At 31.0% G+C, this 20,065-nt stretch overlaps 1 protein-coding gene across 1 annotated transcript in view; it reads left to right on the forward strand.

Moving 5' to 3' along the window:
- Positions 1-20,065, forward strand: part of LOC308639744 (uncharacterized protein) — a 121,393-nt gene that overhangs the window by 40,824 nt on the left and 60,504 nt on the right. The window contains exon 3 of the mRNA XM_081278038.1: positions 6,965-7,013. Within this exon, the coding sequence (XP_081134164.1) occupies positions 6,965-7,013 (49 nt within the window). The remainder of the gene's footprint in view (positions 1-6,964; positions 7,014-20,065) is intronic.

The raw sequence follows: 20,065 nt of genomic DNA on the forward strand, positions 1-20,065 counted from the left end.
AGTAAAATTTGTCATGAAAACTTTTCTATAAAAAAGTAAAAATATATAAATATATACAAAAATATAAAAACAAAATATAAAATATAAATATATACATATAAAATATAAAGAGTAAACTATCATATAAAGATAAAAAAATTAAAAATTAATGATTTTTTAAAATTCTTCCTTGTTACAGATTTAGAAAATACATTAGAACTAAACCCACTTAATTTCTTTAATTATTACAATAATAGGGCAATTCTCCTATTTATAGAAATCTAAATATTAGGATGATGCTTATGTATTCCTTTCAAGGAATATTTACAAATTAAGATTATAGTGGGTTTTTTATTTGTTTTGTTTTGTTTTTAATTTTAAGTCTCTTGTTGATTAAAACATGCTCTGACAAATGAGAGAGAGTGGCTTGATAATGGCTACCTAGTCTGAACAATAATACTTAATGTAGTCTTATTTAATGGTGAGGCAAACTTGATTTTCCTGTCTCTCTCTTTTCTTAATCAATTCCCAGATATTATAAAAGAGCTAAACAAGCATTTTGTCTTTTATCACCTGATAGAGGAAGTTCTAAGATACCATACATATATAGGTAAATTTTTAGATTTTAATTTCTACTAAGTAAATTATTACCACTTTCTCCTTGATGTCTACCATTTATAATAGTTTAATTTAAACTCCTCCTGACCTTGTATATTAGAGATCAAAATCATTCCATCCCAAGGAGCTCTTGCACTATAAGAGTTATTATGAATAATGCTTAAGAATAAGTTCATTTATATTTTTTGCATTACTAGGTATTATTCATGCTAGGCCAGGACTCTATCACTGAGCTACATTCCCAGCCCCTTATTTACTTTTTAAATTTCTAGCTGCTCTGTCTTTCTTCACTAGCTTACCATTCCCATGTATACCTAAATGTATATGCAATTATATTGTTCCTTTGGAACTCTGTTATTAGTTTCCATCATTTTTCACCTATAATCTGAAGCAAACATTGCATGTGTCATGATGATGCTGGTCAGTTGAAATTGACAAATACCTTTCCCCAAACCTGAGAATATAATTTGGTTTCATTAATTGTCTCTAATTCCACCACTCCTCATACAGATTACCAGTTACGGTTATGCTTTCTTTGAGGTTCCTTGGTAATTAAACATCACACTTTATTTTTTCCACATTCCTTCAAATGTCAACTCACAAATCTTTTCAGATAAAATCAGCTTACTGAAAAAGTCTAAAAAACATTCTTAAAAATATTCACGCAATTAAAAAATTGTCTTACATCAGAAACTATTAAGTCATATTTTAAGCTATTTAAAATACTCTTAATGAAGATATTTTATATATACACATACACACACACAATAAATTTTTGGGCCACAATTATATATTATACATCTATGCATTTATAACCACTGAGGAAAGGGACAGTACTGAGTGTATATGAGCTCAATAAGTACTTCTGGAAAAATGAATGAGATCTCAAAAATTAAACTAAGAAGGAGTTAGTCACAATACTTGTGAAGTCAGACTAAGTGGGAATTTCATATCACTACTTGTTAACTTCCAGGTGCCAAGGAAATTTATTTAATATTCTTATCACTAGTTTTCCATATTGGCTACCTGTTATCTTCATTTACTTGACATATCTATTGTGTTTAATACATATTTTCTAGGGGTTGTAGGAGGTAAGGGACTTACTGCTGATTTTACAGAGGTAAGGTTAACAATTAAAGGAAAGAATTGCACATGAACTGTTTGTAAAACCTAGATGAAATGGACAAACTCTAGAAACACTGCCTAGCAAGGCTCTACCATAAAAAAAATAGGAAATGTGAATAAGACTAATAAACTAGTAAGAAAATTGAGTAAGTAGTCAGCAACTTCTCAAAAAAAGAATCCTCTGAATTAAATGGCTTCACTGGCAAATTCTTAAAAGATTTAAAGAAGGGACTGGGATTGTGACTCAGCAGTAGAGCGCTCCCCTAGCACAGGTGGGACCCGGGTTCGATCCTCAGCACCACATAAAAATAAAGGCATTGTGTTGTGTCCATCTATACCTACAAAATAAAATATTTTTAAAAAGTCCTGCATTAAATAAATCTTGAACTTTATCCAATACAAATTTAAAAGAAAAGATTTAAAGAAGAGTTAAAACCATATTTGCACTTAATTATCAGTGTCCATTAATTTCCTGATACCAAAGTCAGAGAGAGATACAAAAAAAAAGAAAGACAATAAAATAAAACTGTTGCCAAATATTACCTATAAATACTATAAAAATTCTTAAGAAAGTACTAACTAGCATAAGTCAACAAAACATTAAAGGATTATGCATCATGACTGTGTTGGACAACCTTGCATAGATGTGACCAAAATACCTAATGAGAATAACATAGAGGGGCTAGGGTTATAGCTCAGTGGCAGAGCACTTGTCTCTCAGGTGAGGCACTGGATTCTATCCTCAGCACCACATAAAAATAAATAAATAAAATAAAGATATTTTGTCCATGTAAAATAAAAAAGAATTTTAAAAAGAACAACATAGAAGATGTAAAGTTTATTTGGCTCATGGTTTCAGAGGTTTTAGTTCATGGTGTACTGACTCCATTGCTCTGGTCATATGATGAAAGGGTGTGGTGGAAGAGTGCTGCTCACCTCTTGGCAGCCAGGAAGGAAAGAATGAGAGAGAGTGGCATCAGGGAGGAAGGAGCTTCAGGGAAGATGAACTCTTCCAAGTCACATGCCCAGTGACACACATCCTCCTGCCACACTCTACCTACCTGCAGTTATCACCCAGTTAGTCCATTGAAAGTGACTTATTTCCAGATTTTGTAATACAATCATTTATCTCTGAATATTCTTACATTAACATGGGAGATTTAGGAGGACACACCATATCTAAGCTATAACAATGGCTGAATAGCATTTATTTTATGAGCACAGTATAACTTAGGAAAAGCCATGAACATTATGCAGAACAATAACAGAATGAAGGAAGAAGTCACATAATAATTCATTAATGCAGAAAATCATCTTGCTGAATTCAATATCCTTACATGAGGAAAATAACAAACAAGGAAGATAAGGAAGGAAGCTACTTTAACATAGTAAAAGCCATATATGAAAAATACTCAGCCAACATCATAATAGAGAAACTTCCCTTTAAGATCAGGGACAAATCAAGGATACCTGTATTCACTTCTATTCAAAATAATGTTGCTTATTCTAGCCAGAATAATTGGGCAAGCAAAGGAAATAAGATAAATCTGAATTAGAAGGTAGGTATTCCTATTTTGCTCTATTTTCATAAATATGATATTATATATAGAAAATCTTTAAAAATTCACAAGAACTATTAAAATGAATAACCAAATTTATCAAAGTTGCAGTGCACAAAATAAACACCTATAAATCAATTGCACTTCTATACACTAACAATGAACAATCAGAAATGGAAATTAAGAAAACTAATTCATAATACCATGAGAAATAATAAAATACTTAGGAATAAATTTAAACAGGGAGGTATAAGACTCACACAGTGTAGACTATAAAGTTTTGCCAAAAGAATTGAAGAAACAAATAAATGGATAAACATCCCATGTTTGTTGACTGAAAGAATGAATATTGTCAATCTAAAGACTAAATTCCCTTGCTTCTGATTTCACTGAGAAAACTTTAAAAATAAGAAGAGAAATTAATGATCTTTCCATATCACATGTACATTTCTATAGTACCTTGTCCTTATGTTTATCTGTTTTTGAATATTATGTCATTGATACAAATTAATTTAAATTATATCTTCTAAATTCCTAGATTTAATTAGGATCACTTAAAATGTTTCAATCATTACAGGCAAATCCTTGTTCTAAAAATGTCTTTATTAATAGAATATTGCAAAAAATTCAAAGAGATTTCTGGTTCCTTAGCTTTTAAATCATCTCAAGTTGCCATTTATGTTTTTAGTTTATACTGATTTTACTATTGATTTGTAAGAATTTTAGTTAAATTATTTCATATATTAGAAATTATTTTTTTTATTGTTGGTCGTTCAAAACATTACATAGTTCTTAATATATCATATTTCACAGTTTGATTCAAGTGGGTTATGAACTCCCATTTTTACCCTGTATACAGATTGCTGTATCACATCAGTTACACTTCCATTGATTTACATATTGCCATTCTAGTGTCTGATGTATTCTAGTTTATCTATTTGTTTACTTTGGAAATGGGGATTGAACCTAAGTGCACTTTACCACTGAGCTACATCCTCAGTCCCTTTTATTTTATTTTATTTTATTTTTATTTTGAGACAAGATCTAAGTTTCTTAGGGCCTTGCAAGTTACTGAGGCTGGCCTCAAACTTCTCCTGTCTTAACACCCAGAGTCACTGGGATTACATACATGTAGCACAGCACCCAGCATATCTGAAATTATTTATAAAGCAGCAAAATGACAATATTTAAGTGATTTCTAATGAATTACTACTTAAATAATGCTTATATACTATTCATCCTTTCTCATTATTCTATTTAAAATTTTACTCTCCACTGCTACTTGTTCTTGCTAAACATTTATTACAAAAATATTGTCTAACCTCAAACCTCAATTTTATGTAAAAATCATCGAATTAAAAGAAAATTTTTATGGTGTATACTTACCTCAAGGTCCAAGTCAAAACCAGAGCAGACCTCAAACATGTTTCTCTGAGTCTGAGGAACATTCCCTGAACCCCATAGGAACAGTGGGTGATTGTCATTCTACTTCTTTCTCTCTCTGCACGAAATAGATTTTTCAGTAGTACTGAAGAAGGTCTTGGCAAGTCTGAAATCAGTTATATTAAACAACGTATCTCCTGATAGGTTTACTATTCATGCATTTTATTCAAGAATTCTTTGAATGAACAGCTGGCCTGAAGATTAGGGTGAATTCCCAAGAATAGTAGCTTTCCAAAACTGAACCCTATGCCCAGACGCATCTAGATCATAATTTAATTCCCTGCCTCCAGTTAGAGCTCTATATTTAAACCAATTTATTCTTAAGTATTTGTATCAAATATATTCAATAATCCAGTACCTACTATACTCCTTGAACTATGCTACATGCCATATAGTACACAGGTTTTCAACATCATTTATTTTAGTAACTACAATTATTGTCATGGAATTCTTACTTAATCTTTAATTATCCAACCTATATTTACTTTTCTCTTTCTGCTATTGAAAACATTTGCCCATTCTTTCTCATATGTAACAATGACTGTAAAAGTTAAATATCTTCTGCAATGTTAATATTTAATTCTCTCAGTTAATCTTCTAATGTGTAGCAGATGATTGGAGAACATAAACAAGTCTAGCTTTTTAATTTACCAAGTTAACTCAAAGATGTATATTTACCCTTTCCCTCAAATATTCATGGATGTTAACTAGGACCCCAGTTGTTTGGCATTCTAAATAGCTGGCAGTACTCATGAACTTTTATTGTTACAATGCTCTATAATAAATGATCCCTGAACTTCAATGACTTACTATTATTTCTCATTAATCAGTGTGTAGATCACCTAAAGTGATTCTATTCAGGCAGTAGGGTGCTTTCAGGTGTTCCCAATAATTATTTCAATTTCAAGATAATGAAGCTAATCCTTATTTGACATATAACATTATCAGAGCAGATCGTAGATGCACTAGACTCCAAGCTTTACCACACATATAAAGCATCTGTTCAGGTTTCCATTCACTTTCCTTTGACCACAGGAACTCACAAAAGCAAACACAATATCATTAGAGCAGAAAAACATGCAGTTATCTCACAAAAAGGGAGTAGAGGAATATTCGCTGTATCATAAAATTTATCATACTGGGCAACCTTGCTTCAATAATATTTATGTTTTAAATGTAAAGAAGCTTTGAATTTCAGCTTGATTATAAAATATTTTACATTATGCTTGAATATACCTTTGCAACAAATACTCTTTATAATCATCGTGTACCATTCTCTTAAATACATATGATTGTGTTTCCTACTTTGATTTTTTAAATTGTTTTTCTTATTTAATATTTTCTTAGTTGTCAATAGACCTTTATTTTCTTTATTTATATATAATGCTAAAAATCGAACCCAGGGCTTCACATGTGCTAGGCAAGAACTCTACCACTGAGCCACAACCACTGCCTTACTTTTTTTTTTTAATCAGAGAATTCTTAGTAAACACTATTGCCTAATTACAGGCTGATGATCAAAAATTATATGAACATTTAGAGCAATTGATGTATAGTTCAGTGCATATTTCCAGTTTCTTTTATATTGTTCCATCAACTATTATTTAGATTATTACATGATTGATTTGATTTGTATTGAATATACAAAATTTGATTTATCATAATTTGTCTTAGTCACAAGCTAAGCTGCATATGTTCACAATACTTTCAAAAAAGAACTCCATGAATAACTTTTATTGTTTACTTATTTGTTTTGTGTAACAATTTTAGTAAATAATTTTATTACTTGAGAAACATAATACACACTATCCAATTAGTATTAAGAACAAAATAAAATTTCTCTATTGACTCCGAGTAACACATACCTACACATAAAGAGTGTATATATATATATATACACACACACACACACACACGCACACACACACACACACACACACACACATATATAGCTGTTAAGACAATGGGCTTTCTTTCTATATTATTTTCCTATTTTGGTTACTGGAAATTTATCATGCAGAAGAAAGTCCCAGGGCTATTTCTAAGGTTTGGTTTGTAAGTATTTAGGTACCCTTTTTTCTATTGCTGCCTGAACATTTTGTGAAAAATGAAGGAATGAATGTTTACATTGTTGAAATACTGAGGATATTCACTTTTAAACTTACAATTATTTTTTGATTTATTGATTTCTAGATTACTTTTTTCTCAATTTTAAAAATATGTTTTTGTCTTTTCCCTAGGTCTACTACTGATAGAAATCAAAATAGAAGGGGATTCTCAATTTTAACGGTAAAATCTACAAAAATATTTTCTGTACTGTTCTGCAAGTCACTATTTTTTTCACTACCATTATGACATTGAGATCATCCTGTGTCAATTCATATGGATTCACCTTATTCGTTCTAGATGATTCATAATTTTTGTATAAAATTGTTTAATATAATTGTGTGTATACATTAAAGGTTTGGAAGGATGCACACAAAATTATTGAGATTTTGAGAAAGGAAAAATATATTCAATATTTACAGCTTATACATCTTTTTGCTTGAATATTTTTGGAAAAATATTTTAGTATGTTAACTGTACTACTTTTATAATTTAAAAATAACAGAAACAAGGTAGCCTGTAAATATGACAGCATTGAATTTTGTTATCCTAGAATGTATTTCATGATGTCTGAGTTGAGTCAATTATAATTTCTCTTATTTTTCTACAAAAGAAATTAATTTTGCAAGTAAATACTAGATTCACCAAACATGGCTGGATAAAGTTTGATGGCTCAACTTACCTTGTTTTTCTGAAGTCTCTTGGTGCTATGATTAGCATAGAAGTGTCTGGAGAATGCCTCTTACCTGCATGAAATTTTTTAAAAATGACTGAAATATGTTGAACAAACAAACAAAAATGTGGACATAGAATCATTGCCTAGCATGATTCAACCCCAACCCAAATAACATCATATGAAAAAAAATTATCATTACTAATTCATTCAGAAATATTAGGCTTTTCATCTGAGTTTGGGCAAAATACTTCATTTTCGCCACATTTCTTGCTGTTCTCATCTCATGAGAATTTATATGGAGGACTTAAAATGTTTTTTATCATATGTCTACATAGGACAAATTTTTAAAATTTTCTTTACTTTAAACATATCTATCTACTCGTTATTTGTTCTCACTGAGCTAAAAACAATATTAACAATAAGGGAAGACACAAATTTGATCTTCATGAATGTTAACTTGTATACAAGTTGGGTAGATTGTATAGGCGTAAATGCTTTCAGAAATACATATAAAGATCATATCAGTGTTAATAAAAAAGTTTATATATAAGAATGTAGGTAATTTTTTAAAGAATGGATACATTCTGCTGCTGACTTCAACTTGTCATCAAATGCCAATAATCAGATAATTATTATATTTATATATATATTTAATTGTACACAATACCTTTATTTTGTTTGTTAATTTTTATATGGTGCTGAGAATCAAACCTAGGGCTTCTCACAAGCTAGGCAAGCACTCTACTGCTGAGCTACAACCCCAGCCCAAATCACATAATTATTTGAAAGTCAGATTGCACTAATTCGAAAATTGAGAAACAATGTCATAGCTAGAGACTCCAACTATAAATGGGAACTAATTGTTCTAGAGAAAATAAGTATTTGTCCTAATATTTCCCAGTGGACTTTTATCCAAAATTCAAATCAATCTGAACCATATCTAGCAGAGAATGAGCAGATAAAGGGACAGATATGTATAAAGATAGGACTGGGGTCATGGCTCAATGATAAAGTGCTTGCCTAACATCCATGAGGAACTGGGTTCAATCACCAGCAACACATTAAAAAATTGAAAAAAACAAAATAAAATAAAGGTAATGTGTCCATCTACAGCTAAGAAAATATATTTAAAAAGAAAAAAAAAGAAATGGATGGGATGTGTGTCAGGTGAAAAGAAAATGTAGAAAACCAGGGCGCCTTGACAACTTAGATCCAGAAAGTGATGTTGCCCATCTAGTATATACATTATCACTTTCTGTTTTATTACTTTTTAAATATATATATATATATATATATGTGTGTGTGTGTGTGTGTGTGTGTGTGTGTGTGTATTAGTTGTAGATGGTCACAATACCTTTATTTTGTTTATTTATTTTTATGTGGTGCTGAGCGTCAAACCCAGTGCCTCACACGTGCAAGTGAAATACTCCACTGCTGAGCCTTAGCCCCAGCCCCTGTTTTATTATTAATAGTGGTGGATTGTGAAAGCCATTTTAAGGGGAAGAAAATATTCCTTACTCCATTTTGGTCTCCTACATTAAGACTCTGCATTAGCAGACTTTTCTTCCCACTGTCTACATTCAAATTGCCTTATCTTCATGTAATTAACTGTATATTATTTATCATTTACTAAGTATTATATATAACGTATATATTGTTGAGATACATTTTAATTATACACATATACATTTTTTTTGAGAGAGAGAGAGAGAGAGAGAGAGAGAGAGAGAGAGAATTTTTAATATTTATTTTTTAGTTCTCGGTGGACACAACATCTTTGTTGGTATGCGGTGCTGAGGATCGAACCCGGGCCGCACGCATGCCAGGCGAGCGCGCTACCGCTTGAGCCACATCCCCAGCCCCACACATATACATTTAACTACAAACTGAAGTGAGTGCTTTAAAGAAATGTTACTCAGTTTTATAAACATATATAACAAGGCACATAAATAGAATTGTGTGTGTGTGTGTGTGTGTGTGTGTATGTGTGTGTGTCTCAGAGGTGATTGGGGTGGAGAGTCTGTCAGAAAAAAAAATCCTTAATAAAATCATATATCTGAGAGTGACGGAAGAGTAGAATCAAATGTGGTAATAGAGGTAGATAGGTGGGTAATAGGTAGATATGGTGCAATTAAGGTGGAAGGAAGAGCATGTATAAATATTGTCTAGCAGGTGATAATATGGCACATTAAACTTACTACAAAACCATCAGAAGCACTGGAGTATAGAAAGATGGTTAAAAATTGTAAATTTGCCTGTATGGATAGTCAAGGCCAAATAATACAGGCCCTCATCTCCATTAATGTTTTCAATATTTATTATAAAAATTATGTGAAGCAGTTTACAAATTTAAGCAGGATATGACATAATCATATATGTGGCTTCAAAATATTCATTTTGACTTCTACCTCCAAGAAGATTGAATATAGACATTTCCCTATTTTGTCCACTAATTACAACTAAAAATGTTGAATATCATTTATAAAAAAAAGCAAACATATTAAAATTCCAAAACCATAAAGACGAAGGCAGACAAGTAGGGACACTCAGGATCCAGGAAACACCACAGTGTTAAAGTGGTGTTTTATTTGCTTTATATATCCTAGACTAGATGCTGGAGGAGCCAGCAACCTGAAAATGCTAACAGGTACAGATGAATGTGTCCCAAGAAAAGCTGTTTTCCCCAGCTAAATAACAAGGAAAGGTGAATTATAGAAAAACAGAAAAATGTTGTACAATAATTGCTCTTCTCTAACTAAACACAAACTTGAGTCTCCAGTTTTACATCCACCAGCAAAGACCAAGTAAGTGGAAAGTCTAGATTTCCACCCTTGCTAGGTTGTGTTGAGATACCCCAAACCCTAGTCGCCTGGCAGGTAGTCAATGGAGACCACATGGAGAGCATAGACATGTGTTTGTCCAGCCATAATGAATCATCCCCTCACCCCTCATGCTGGTTCAGGTTAGAAGTGGCCTACTACAGGGTTGGAACTTTTACCACTGCCCACAGGTACCAAGGCCACCCCCCTGCCCAAAGTGTCAGCGGGAACCAGGTGGGGAATATTAAGGAGACACTATTATCTCTCTTAACTATAATGGTATCAACAGAGACTTAGTGGGAAGCCATCACTACAGAGGGAAGCCATCACTACACACCCCAGGCCCAGCAATAATTAAGTGTCATTCCTATTCAAGTATAAACCCAGTCTAAGGGGGACCTGGTACTCTAACTCAATATGGAAGTATCTACTTGTACCATCTCTTCCTTTCATTATTTTCATCTTTATTATTTAGAAAAATGTTGTTTAATTTCCATATGTTTGGAGATTTTCTTCTTATAGTTTCCTTAGTGCTTTTCTATGTTTGATTCACCTGTGTTAGAGAACAGATTCTCATTTCCATTCTTATCAGTAATTTCTTGAGGTTTAGTTTCATGCCCTAATATTTTATTTGTCCTCTTTCTTAGAACTCTCCTTCCAAAAATAGTAGAATGCACATTCTTTTCAAGCAATTTAAAATGGATGGAAATCATACAGAGTCTAAAAATATGTGGAACATAGAGTAAATCACAAAAGGAAATTTATATATATATATAAATGGAAATGAAAATATATCAGCATGAGTGGTTCACATCTAAAGCACTGAGAGGAAAATTTGTACCATTGAATGGTTCCATTAAAAAAGAGAAATAGTCTCAAATAAATAAAGTAAACCTCAGTTCAAGAACTTACAAAAAAGAAGAGCAAAATCTGTACAAAAGTAATCAGAAGGAAAGAAAATAATAAAGGTGAGAACATAAACCAATGAAATTGAAAGAAAAAACAAAAGAGAAGATCAATGAAACAAATATATACTTTTATAAAAAGATCAATGAAATTGATGAATTTATAACAAAACTAATAAATGAAAAAATACCAATATCAATAATAAAATGAAGGTATCACTATATACCTGGCAGTTGTAAAATGGACAAGAAAAGAATATTATGAAAAACTCTACACACATGAATTTGACAACTTAGATGAAGTGAACCAGTTTCTCAAAAAGAACAAAATACCACAGATCACCCAAAACAGAATAGATAACTTTAATAGGCATGTAGTTATTCAGAAAGTTTAATTTATAATTCAAGGCTTCACAAAAATAATCTTTTGTTTCAAATTATTGCATTGAAAAATTTTATCAAATGTTTGAAGGAGAATTAACACCAATTAAATACAATTCCTTTCAGAAAATAGAATAGGAACCAGACATTATCCATTAATTCTTTGAAGGTAGCATCACTTTGATATCAAATTCAAAGTAAAAAACAAATAAAATCTATAGAACAATACTCCTAATAAATATAGATGAATGGCAGATACATAAATATTTCACACAGTATTAGCGAATTGAATTCAGTAATGAATTTAAAAATGCATCATTCCATAGTGAAGTTTATTCCAAGGACATAAGGCTGGCTCAATATTTGAAAGCAAATCAAATAATAATAATATTAATAATAATAATTTGAATAATAATATTAACAGCCTGAAAACAATCCCACTACAATCATATAAATAGCACCTACACAAAAGCCTGCAGAATTATACTGAATGGTGAAGGATTTAGTGTTTTCCCACTAAAATCAGGAACAAGTCAAAATGTCCTCTCTCACCGCTCTTAAAATAGAACTGAAAATTCTATTTAGCAAAATAAGGCAAGAAAGGGAAACTACAGTTTTGAAAGGAAGAAATTAAGCTGTATTTCCAGATGGCATTATTAACTAAAACTCACAATGAATCAACAAAAAACTTACTAGAATTAGTAAGTGTTTTCAACAATATTGCAGGAAAGGAAATAAACTTACAAAAATCAATTTTATTTGTGTAAACAATATTTAAACAAATGTGTACCAAAATTTTAAAATATAATAGCTCTTAAAAAACACTCAAAAAGGAAATACTTTTGTTTCAATCTAACATAACATATACACTACTTCAATGATGGAAATTACAAAATATCTATGAAAGAAATAAAAAATCTTAATCAATAAACATATTATGTTCATGGATAGGAAGACTCAACATATAATTATGTAAATTCTCTCCAAATCTATATACAAGTTAAATATAATACCTATGAAATCCAAACAAGAGTATTTGTAGATACAGAGAATACATACGGAAAGTCGGACGAACTAGAATAGCCCAAATAATTTTTTAAAAGAATGAAAACAGAAGATACCAAGCTTCCTTATGTTAAGAGTAATGATAAGTCTATAGTAATGAAGAATTCATGGTATTAATGGAAAGATAAATACACATCCATGGGACAGAACAGAAACCTAGAAATAGATCCATATAAACATATCCAAAAGAAATTCATTGGAGGAAGTAAAGTTGTTCAACAAATGGTGGTGAAATAATTAAACATAAATATATATATATATATATATATATATATATATATATATATATATGTTTAAAGAATTATGCAGAATGAATTAAGCCAATCCCCAAAACTTCACCTCTTACATAAAAATAAACTCAAAAATAGATCATGGATTTAAATGTAAAACTATATAACTTTTACAAAAAAATAGAAAAACATTGGCTTTTATGGCTAGGGAAATATTTTTTTAAACTTGACATCAAAAACACAATCCATAAAAATGACATTTGGTAAATTAGACTTTATTAAAATTAAAACCTCTGTGAAGAGGATGAAACTGAAGACACAATGTGGGAGAAAATATTAGGAAACAACATAAGTGATAAAGAACAAGGATCTAGAATATATATAAAAAACACATAAAACTAAACAAAAAAAATTCTGATTTCTCCAATTAGAAAATGAACAAACGTCAGTAGCAAGCATTTTACCAAAGTTATACAGATGGAGAATAAGAACATGAAAAGATCATTATTATCAGAAAATTGCAAAGAAAAACCCACAGTGAAGTACTTATAATCTTATCATAATGGCTGAAACAAAAAATAGTGACATCAAATGCTAATGGAGATGTAAATAAATGATAACTAATACATTGCTGATGGGAAACAAAAAATGGTACTGCCACCCTGGAAAACAATTTGTTAATTTCTTTAAAAACTGAATATAACTACCACATGAGCCATCAATTGCATTCTTGTGTCTTTTGTCTCAGAAATGAAATCTCATGTGAATACAAAAACTTGTACAATTAATGTTTGCAGATGCTTTATTCATAATAGCCCAAATCTGGAATAACAGATTTTTTTCATACTTACATTTTGGATGAATATCTAAAGAATTATGCTGAATGAATTAAGCCAATCCCAAAAGTTTACATAAATTTGTATGTTTTCATATAATATTCTCAGCCAGTTAAAATTATTGAGACGTAAAACAGTTTAGGCTGACGTGGGAAAGGAGGCAGGAGAGAAGTGGATATGGCTATAAAATAGCAATAAAAGGGATATTTATATAGATGGATATTTCCTGTATTTTGACTGTACCAACAACAATATCCTGACTTTGATCCTATACTATAGTATATAAGATCATACCATTGGGGTAACTGGATAAAAAAAAAAAAAATATATATATATATATATATATATATATATATATATATATAGTATTTCTCTGTGTTATTTCTAAAAGCTATGTGTATATCTATACTTATCTCAAAATGAGAAATTTAACTTGAAAATATATCTTTGGCTCAGGTGAGTGTTGGAGATACAGAAGGCCAAATTGGATGCAATAGGAAGCTATTGAGTAATACATGGGAAGAGGTGATATAAGCATGAACATGGATAATAGTGGTGAAATAGAGAAAATGGACGGATTCTAGATATATAAATGATGGGAAAAGCAGATGGATTTTGTGATGATTTAGATATGTTGATAAAGAGAAAAGAAGATTTCAAGGATGAGTGAATACTGTTTTCGCACTTTTGAAGAGAACAATGTAGTTAGTGGGATGGAGGAAGCCAAAATGAGTGATATTGTGTATCATACACACACACACACACACACACACACACACACACACTAATTATCAAGCTCAGAGGGAAGTATGTACACTCAGAGAACTAGTGAAGATCTTCTTAGTAGGAAAGATTTAAAAGATGTAAAATAAGGGGCTGGGGTTGTGGCTCAGTGGTAAAGCATTCACCTAGCATGTGGGAGGCCCTGAGTTCAATCCTCAGCACCAAGATGGGGTTGGGGATGTGGCTCAAGTGGTAGTTTGCTTGCCTAGCATTTGTGAGGCACGGGGTTCGATTCTCAGCACCACATAAAAATAAAATATTTTGTCCACCTAAAACTAAAAAATAAATAGTAAAAAAGATGTAAAATAAATTAGGAAGGTAGATCCAGGAGAGAAGAGAGTCAGAGACATATGGGGGGAAAAAAGAAACACATCATAAAAATGAGTAAGAAAGTATACTAATACTTGAAATATTATCCTCATTTATATTAATGAGTAACTGGATATAATGACTGGTTGGTCATCAGAATAATGACTGGTTGGTCATCAGACAGCAAATAGAAGAGCCTATACTGAAACTCATATCATTTTTTTTTCTTACTTTTGAGCTATTAATCATATTAATTTCCTGTGAAGTGTCTCCCAACAAAAACTGAATTCCAAAATCTAAATCCCAATAATATACTTTAGGAGAACCTCCTTCATTTAAAAATTAGGAAATAATATGAAAAAAATGAATAAATTTAGGCAATGTTTATTCTTTATGCTCAAGGATGATTCTTTCAAACCACAAAATTATCTTATACATTTTGAGAGAACAGATTCACCACAATCAGACAGATTCTCACATTTCTTTATGCTTGAAATTCTTAACTCGGTGTGAACAAATTAAGCAGAGTTGTGTTTGAGTAAGGGATCTATGAGTTAACATAATTAAATGTGAAAACATTGCACTTAACTGAACCTCCTCCTTTAAAAAATAATGTATCTACTTACATGTATTACTGGTATGTTTGGGCTTAATCACACTATCTTATTTGTTTCAAAATTTTTTGTTTGTTTGCTGGCTTGCTCACAATGCTTTCATTTCTTTTTTTTTTTTCTTTCCTTTTCTTCAGTTGACCATGTTTTATTTAGTTTTTTCCCACTTGGTGATTTTAAAGGTAAACAATTATTTCCTATTCTTCTAGTTATTACCTTAACATTTTAAAAGTTATGCTTAACCTTTTTTTTAATCAACATTTGTTTATATCAGTATTCTCCTTCATTAAACAGGCTTTCACTTTCTTTTCACTCTAGCTACTTGTCAGATTTTATTATAATCGCCAGAATTTTATTTGTATCTACAATTTTTGCATTAGATCATTACTTTAAAAAAAACATTGCTTACCATAGTATCAAAATTTATGTAGATGGATACATATGGTTTAGTGATTTGCTTAGTTTCTGTATACTTAGTATACTTTTTTCATGTCCCACATCTTCCTTCCTCTTTGTTTCACTTTCCTTTTTTTTGTGGAATATATCTACATAAGTAATTTGGCTGGGTATAAAAGTCTAGGTTTAAAATTATGTTCTGGAGAATTATGAAGATATTGTTTATTGTTCCCTAGCATGTAGTATTGAAGTTAAAATGTTGAATGGTAACATCATTCCAATTCCTGTAGAATATGCTTATTGTTTTCATTTCCATGCTTTATACTTATTCCTGTGGCTCCTTATCCTTTAACATTTTTCCATAGCTTTGTTCTTTAGTAATGTGTTTATAAAGGATCCCTTGTCTTGAATTTTTAACTCACTAATATGATTTTCTAGTCTGCACGTTTTTTTCCATTATGCCATCTACTCAGCATTTTATTTTAATGATCAGATTTTAATTTCCAAAGACTATTTCATATGAGCCTGGTCTTTGGGAGTCAGAAATGATGGTGTTTAATGGATACAATATCTGCTCAAATCTCTCTGAGAACTTTAAGCAAGTGGGTTGTGAATATTTCCTCTTACTCTACAAATTCTGTTTCCCTTGGGGATTACCTCGGTTTTTTGGTGTTTGTTTTCCTTGAATATTTGATAGTTCCTGGGTATCTGTCTCTACTTAAGTACATTTTAATTGCTAAATGTTTGGAACGGAGTTAACATACTGATTGCTTAGCTTAAGACTATCAGTATTGTTTGACTAGAAGAGTATGGGACATTCAATCTGGCAGAATGACCAGGTATTTCGTTTCTAGATGTGTAGGCTTCTTCCTTCTGATTACATTTAAAGACCTGGACATTTCCTAACCTCTGGAACACATGAACTTCATGTGCTTAGTAAACCATTTATAATCTCAAGTGCAAATAATAAAAGCAAGCTATGTAACTGTTTAAATTGGAAAGGAATTCAACTTAAAAGATTAAAATATACCTGTATTTAAAGAGTATCTATATTTAAATTTTTATTTTATTTTATTGATTCTTTTTAGTTTTATATATAAAATTAGGATAAATTTGACACAATCACAAAAGCATGGAATATAATTTGCTCTAATTCAGTCTCAAGCACCTCTCTCTCCCCATTCCCCGCCCCTGCTCCCATCCATCTACTCTACTGATTTTTCTGAAATTTATTTATAGTTTTATATTTAATTACTCTCTTGCATATACTTGATGCTGAGATTCATTAAGGTATATTCATGTATGTACATATGAAAGTTCAGTGAGATTATTTGAATTTTGATCTGATTTATTCTTGATCTTATATTTTTTCAGGATATGCTAGTCTTTGATTAGTATGTTCCTAAGAAAGCAAAGTTATATAACATTAAAAATTATATAGATTTCAACTGCAAGCACACACAAAAACAAAACTAAATGGGAATGTAAGACCTCCCAAATATTGGAGATGTTAAATAAGATGCAATAAAATATGTTATATAAATGAAGAATATTGGGGTATTTCCACAGATTACTTGGTATTTCAAAATGCCCTTTAGATCACAGAATACACACAGAATAGATTATATTTAATAGTGCAGTCTCTCTCTAAACACTGTTTATCAGTATTCTCTACATTCTGGGTCAACTTAAATGCAGTTGGGAAACTTAAGTAATAAAATTTCCAAAAGGATCTTACAATAATGTCGTCTCCTCTATTATGTCAGCTCAGGGCATGAATTATAAATCCTATGGAACTTTAGTGTATTTGGTTTTATATATGCTTGGAAAATGTCTTACAGTACCTTCAATTTATGGTTTTAAACAGTCAGGTGACTTCTTTATAGTTTTTAATAGGTAAATGCCAAAGAAAGAATTAAAAATGTTGAAATGTCTGCATATTTTCTCATACATTTGACAGGTACATAATGACTAATATATAAAAAATGCCAATATTTATCAGTCAATCTAGAAACTGCACAAGGGCAGAGATACTAAAACCATATACTATAAATCTAATCCAAGATGTCATATTCCTTTCACTCAAGTATAGCATTAATAGGTTAGAAAGACTGTTGTTCTAGAACTGAAAAACCATGCACTTTTTCTTCCCTATACCATAAACCTTCTGGTGTTTACCCTTCATCACAATTAATGTTCTTTCTTTTTTATAACTTTATTTTATCTTTTTATTTATTCTTATGTGGTGCTGATATCAAACCCAGGGCCTTGCACATGCAAGGCAAGTGCTCTACCACTGAACCATAACCCCAGCCCCACAATTAATGTTCTATTTCCAAGACATCTATATTCAAGAAGCAATTAGATGTTTATCTTTTTATCACCATTGCTTAACTCCTGATTTCCTCAGTTCTGTTCCTAATATACACAACTTCCATATCTATACCATGACCTGGTCAACAAATGCAATCCCTTATTCTTTGACTCCAGTGGGCACATCACACTTTGTCTCAATTACTGTTTTAAAAAAAAAAAAAATATATATATATATATATATATATATATCTCCACATATTAAAGTGGGTTACATCATTGAAATAAAAATTATTAATTTGCTGGAAAATTCCTCCAAAACTTCCCTTAGTTCTGAATATTTCTAGTTTGGGTTTCAGTGCATAAAGTGATCTGTGGGAGACAATCACTCTTAGTTAGCCATTCACTTAAAGTATTTTAATGTTTTATGATTTATAAATTTGCATAGCTCCATTAAATACTGATGATAACAAACCTGTTGAGTAAAACAGAGGAAAAGAATAATATGTGTATATGTATATACAGTGGATATACTAGACAATTTGTGACCTTGCCCCCTTCAAAATAATATAATATTTGTTTTTCATTTACTTTTAATTCATATTGTATCTCATTAACTTGAATAATCCAGGTATTCCAAAAAGGAAAAGTAAGGTCAAATGCATGCTATTAGTAATTAGAATAATATACATTTAATAATAGCAAGTAGTCACTGCTATTGCTTAGAAAATTTGAATATTACCCTTTTGGGAAATTGATAACTGGGAATCTTTCTAAAAGTGTATTTTGCCTCAGGTTATTTTTTGAATACAACATAAGTCCCAATGTGTTGTCTTGGCTGGATTGTGTTCTACTTAATGCAAAGTATCGGCTCTGCCAAAAGGCCCTTGCCAGAGTTAATCAAAACATAGCAAATGGATGATTACTTTTCTACTTTCAGAAGAGAATAAGAAGTTTTCCCAAGCTAGTGTTATATTGTTCTTATATTTGAGAGTAAATTATCAATTTTCCTCTTGTCAAATAATTCTCCCATCAGCACTGTGTTAACACTGCTTCTTCAGTTACAGCTGATTTCATTTAAGGGTTTATGAACAATGCTAGAGTGATGACCCATTTCATGGAACATTAGTAATATTAGAAAACAAATGCCTTTGATTAGAAGGTATTTGATTTTATCTGTTAGAATAAATTTCAAACTACTACAGATGATTTTTAAGCAAGATGTTGATGTTGGGAGCTATCAAATATAGTCATTAATGTAGTTATTTTTGCTTGTTTTCTGCTATCATCCAGCTTGGAATTAGTATTCATAAACATGCAATAAAAGAACATATTTCCATAGAACATCTGTTTTCAGACTGTACTGTAAAATAATCAACTGCTTTCTTGTTAAAAATGCTCATTGCCAAGCCCTCCACAGAAATGCTAATTTAAACTTAAGTAGTGCTTGACCATCTGTAATTTTTCAGGCTTCTTAGTTGGTTATCATGTATGTAACCAGTTAAAAATCTTGTCTGTAAAATACCTATATAATAGGGATGTTGAAGAAAACAAAGACTACCCAAATGACAAGCAAAGGCTATTTTTTTTCCTAGCTAGCTATATTAAGGGTGTCAGCTACCATCACTTATTTTTGCAGACCATCAAAGGCCGACAAGAGAGCAGGGAAGCTAATGGTGAAAAGATGAGAGGCTTCAGCTATGCTCTTATTATATTTTGTGTACATGGGAAAGCTGGAAGTAGGCTAAATAGAAGTAGGATATCTTATGTGATTAGTTTGATAAACACATTTGGCTTTCTCTATTCAGCCCTAAGTTGGAGGTGGGGACAAAATTTAGTAACACTGGTAGTTATTAACTAAGTTCTGACTATTCTGGGCCAATTGGTGGATTTTGTTTAGAGCAAGAATGC

The sequence above is a fragment of the Spermophilus citellus genome, assembly GCF_964194105.1.
Source record: "Spermophilus citellus genome assembly, chromosome: X".
Classification (NCBI taxonomy): domain Eukaryota; kingdom Metazoa; phylum Chordata; class Mammalia; order Rodentia; family Sciuridae; genus Spermophilus; species Spermophilus citellus.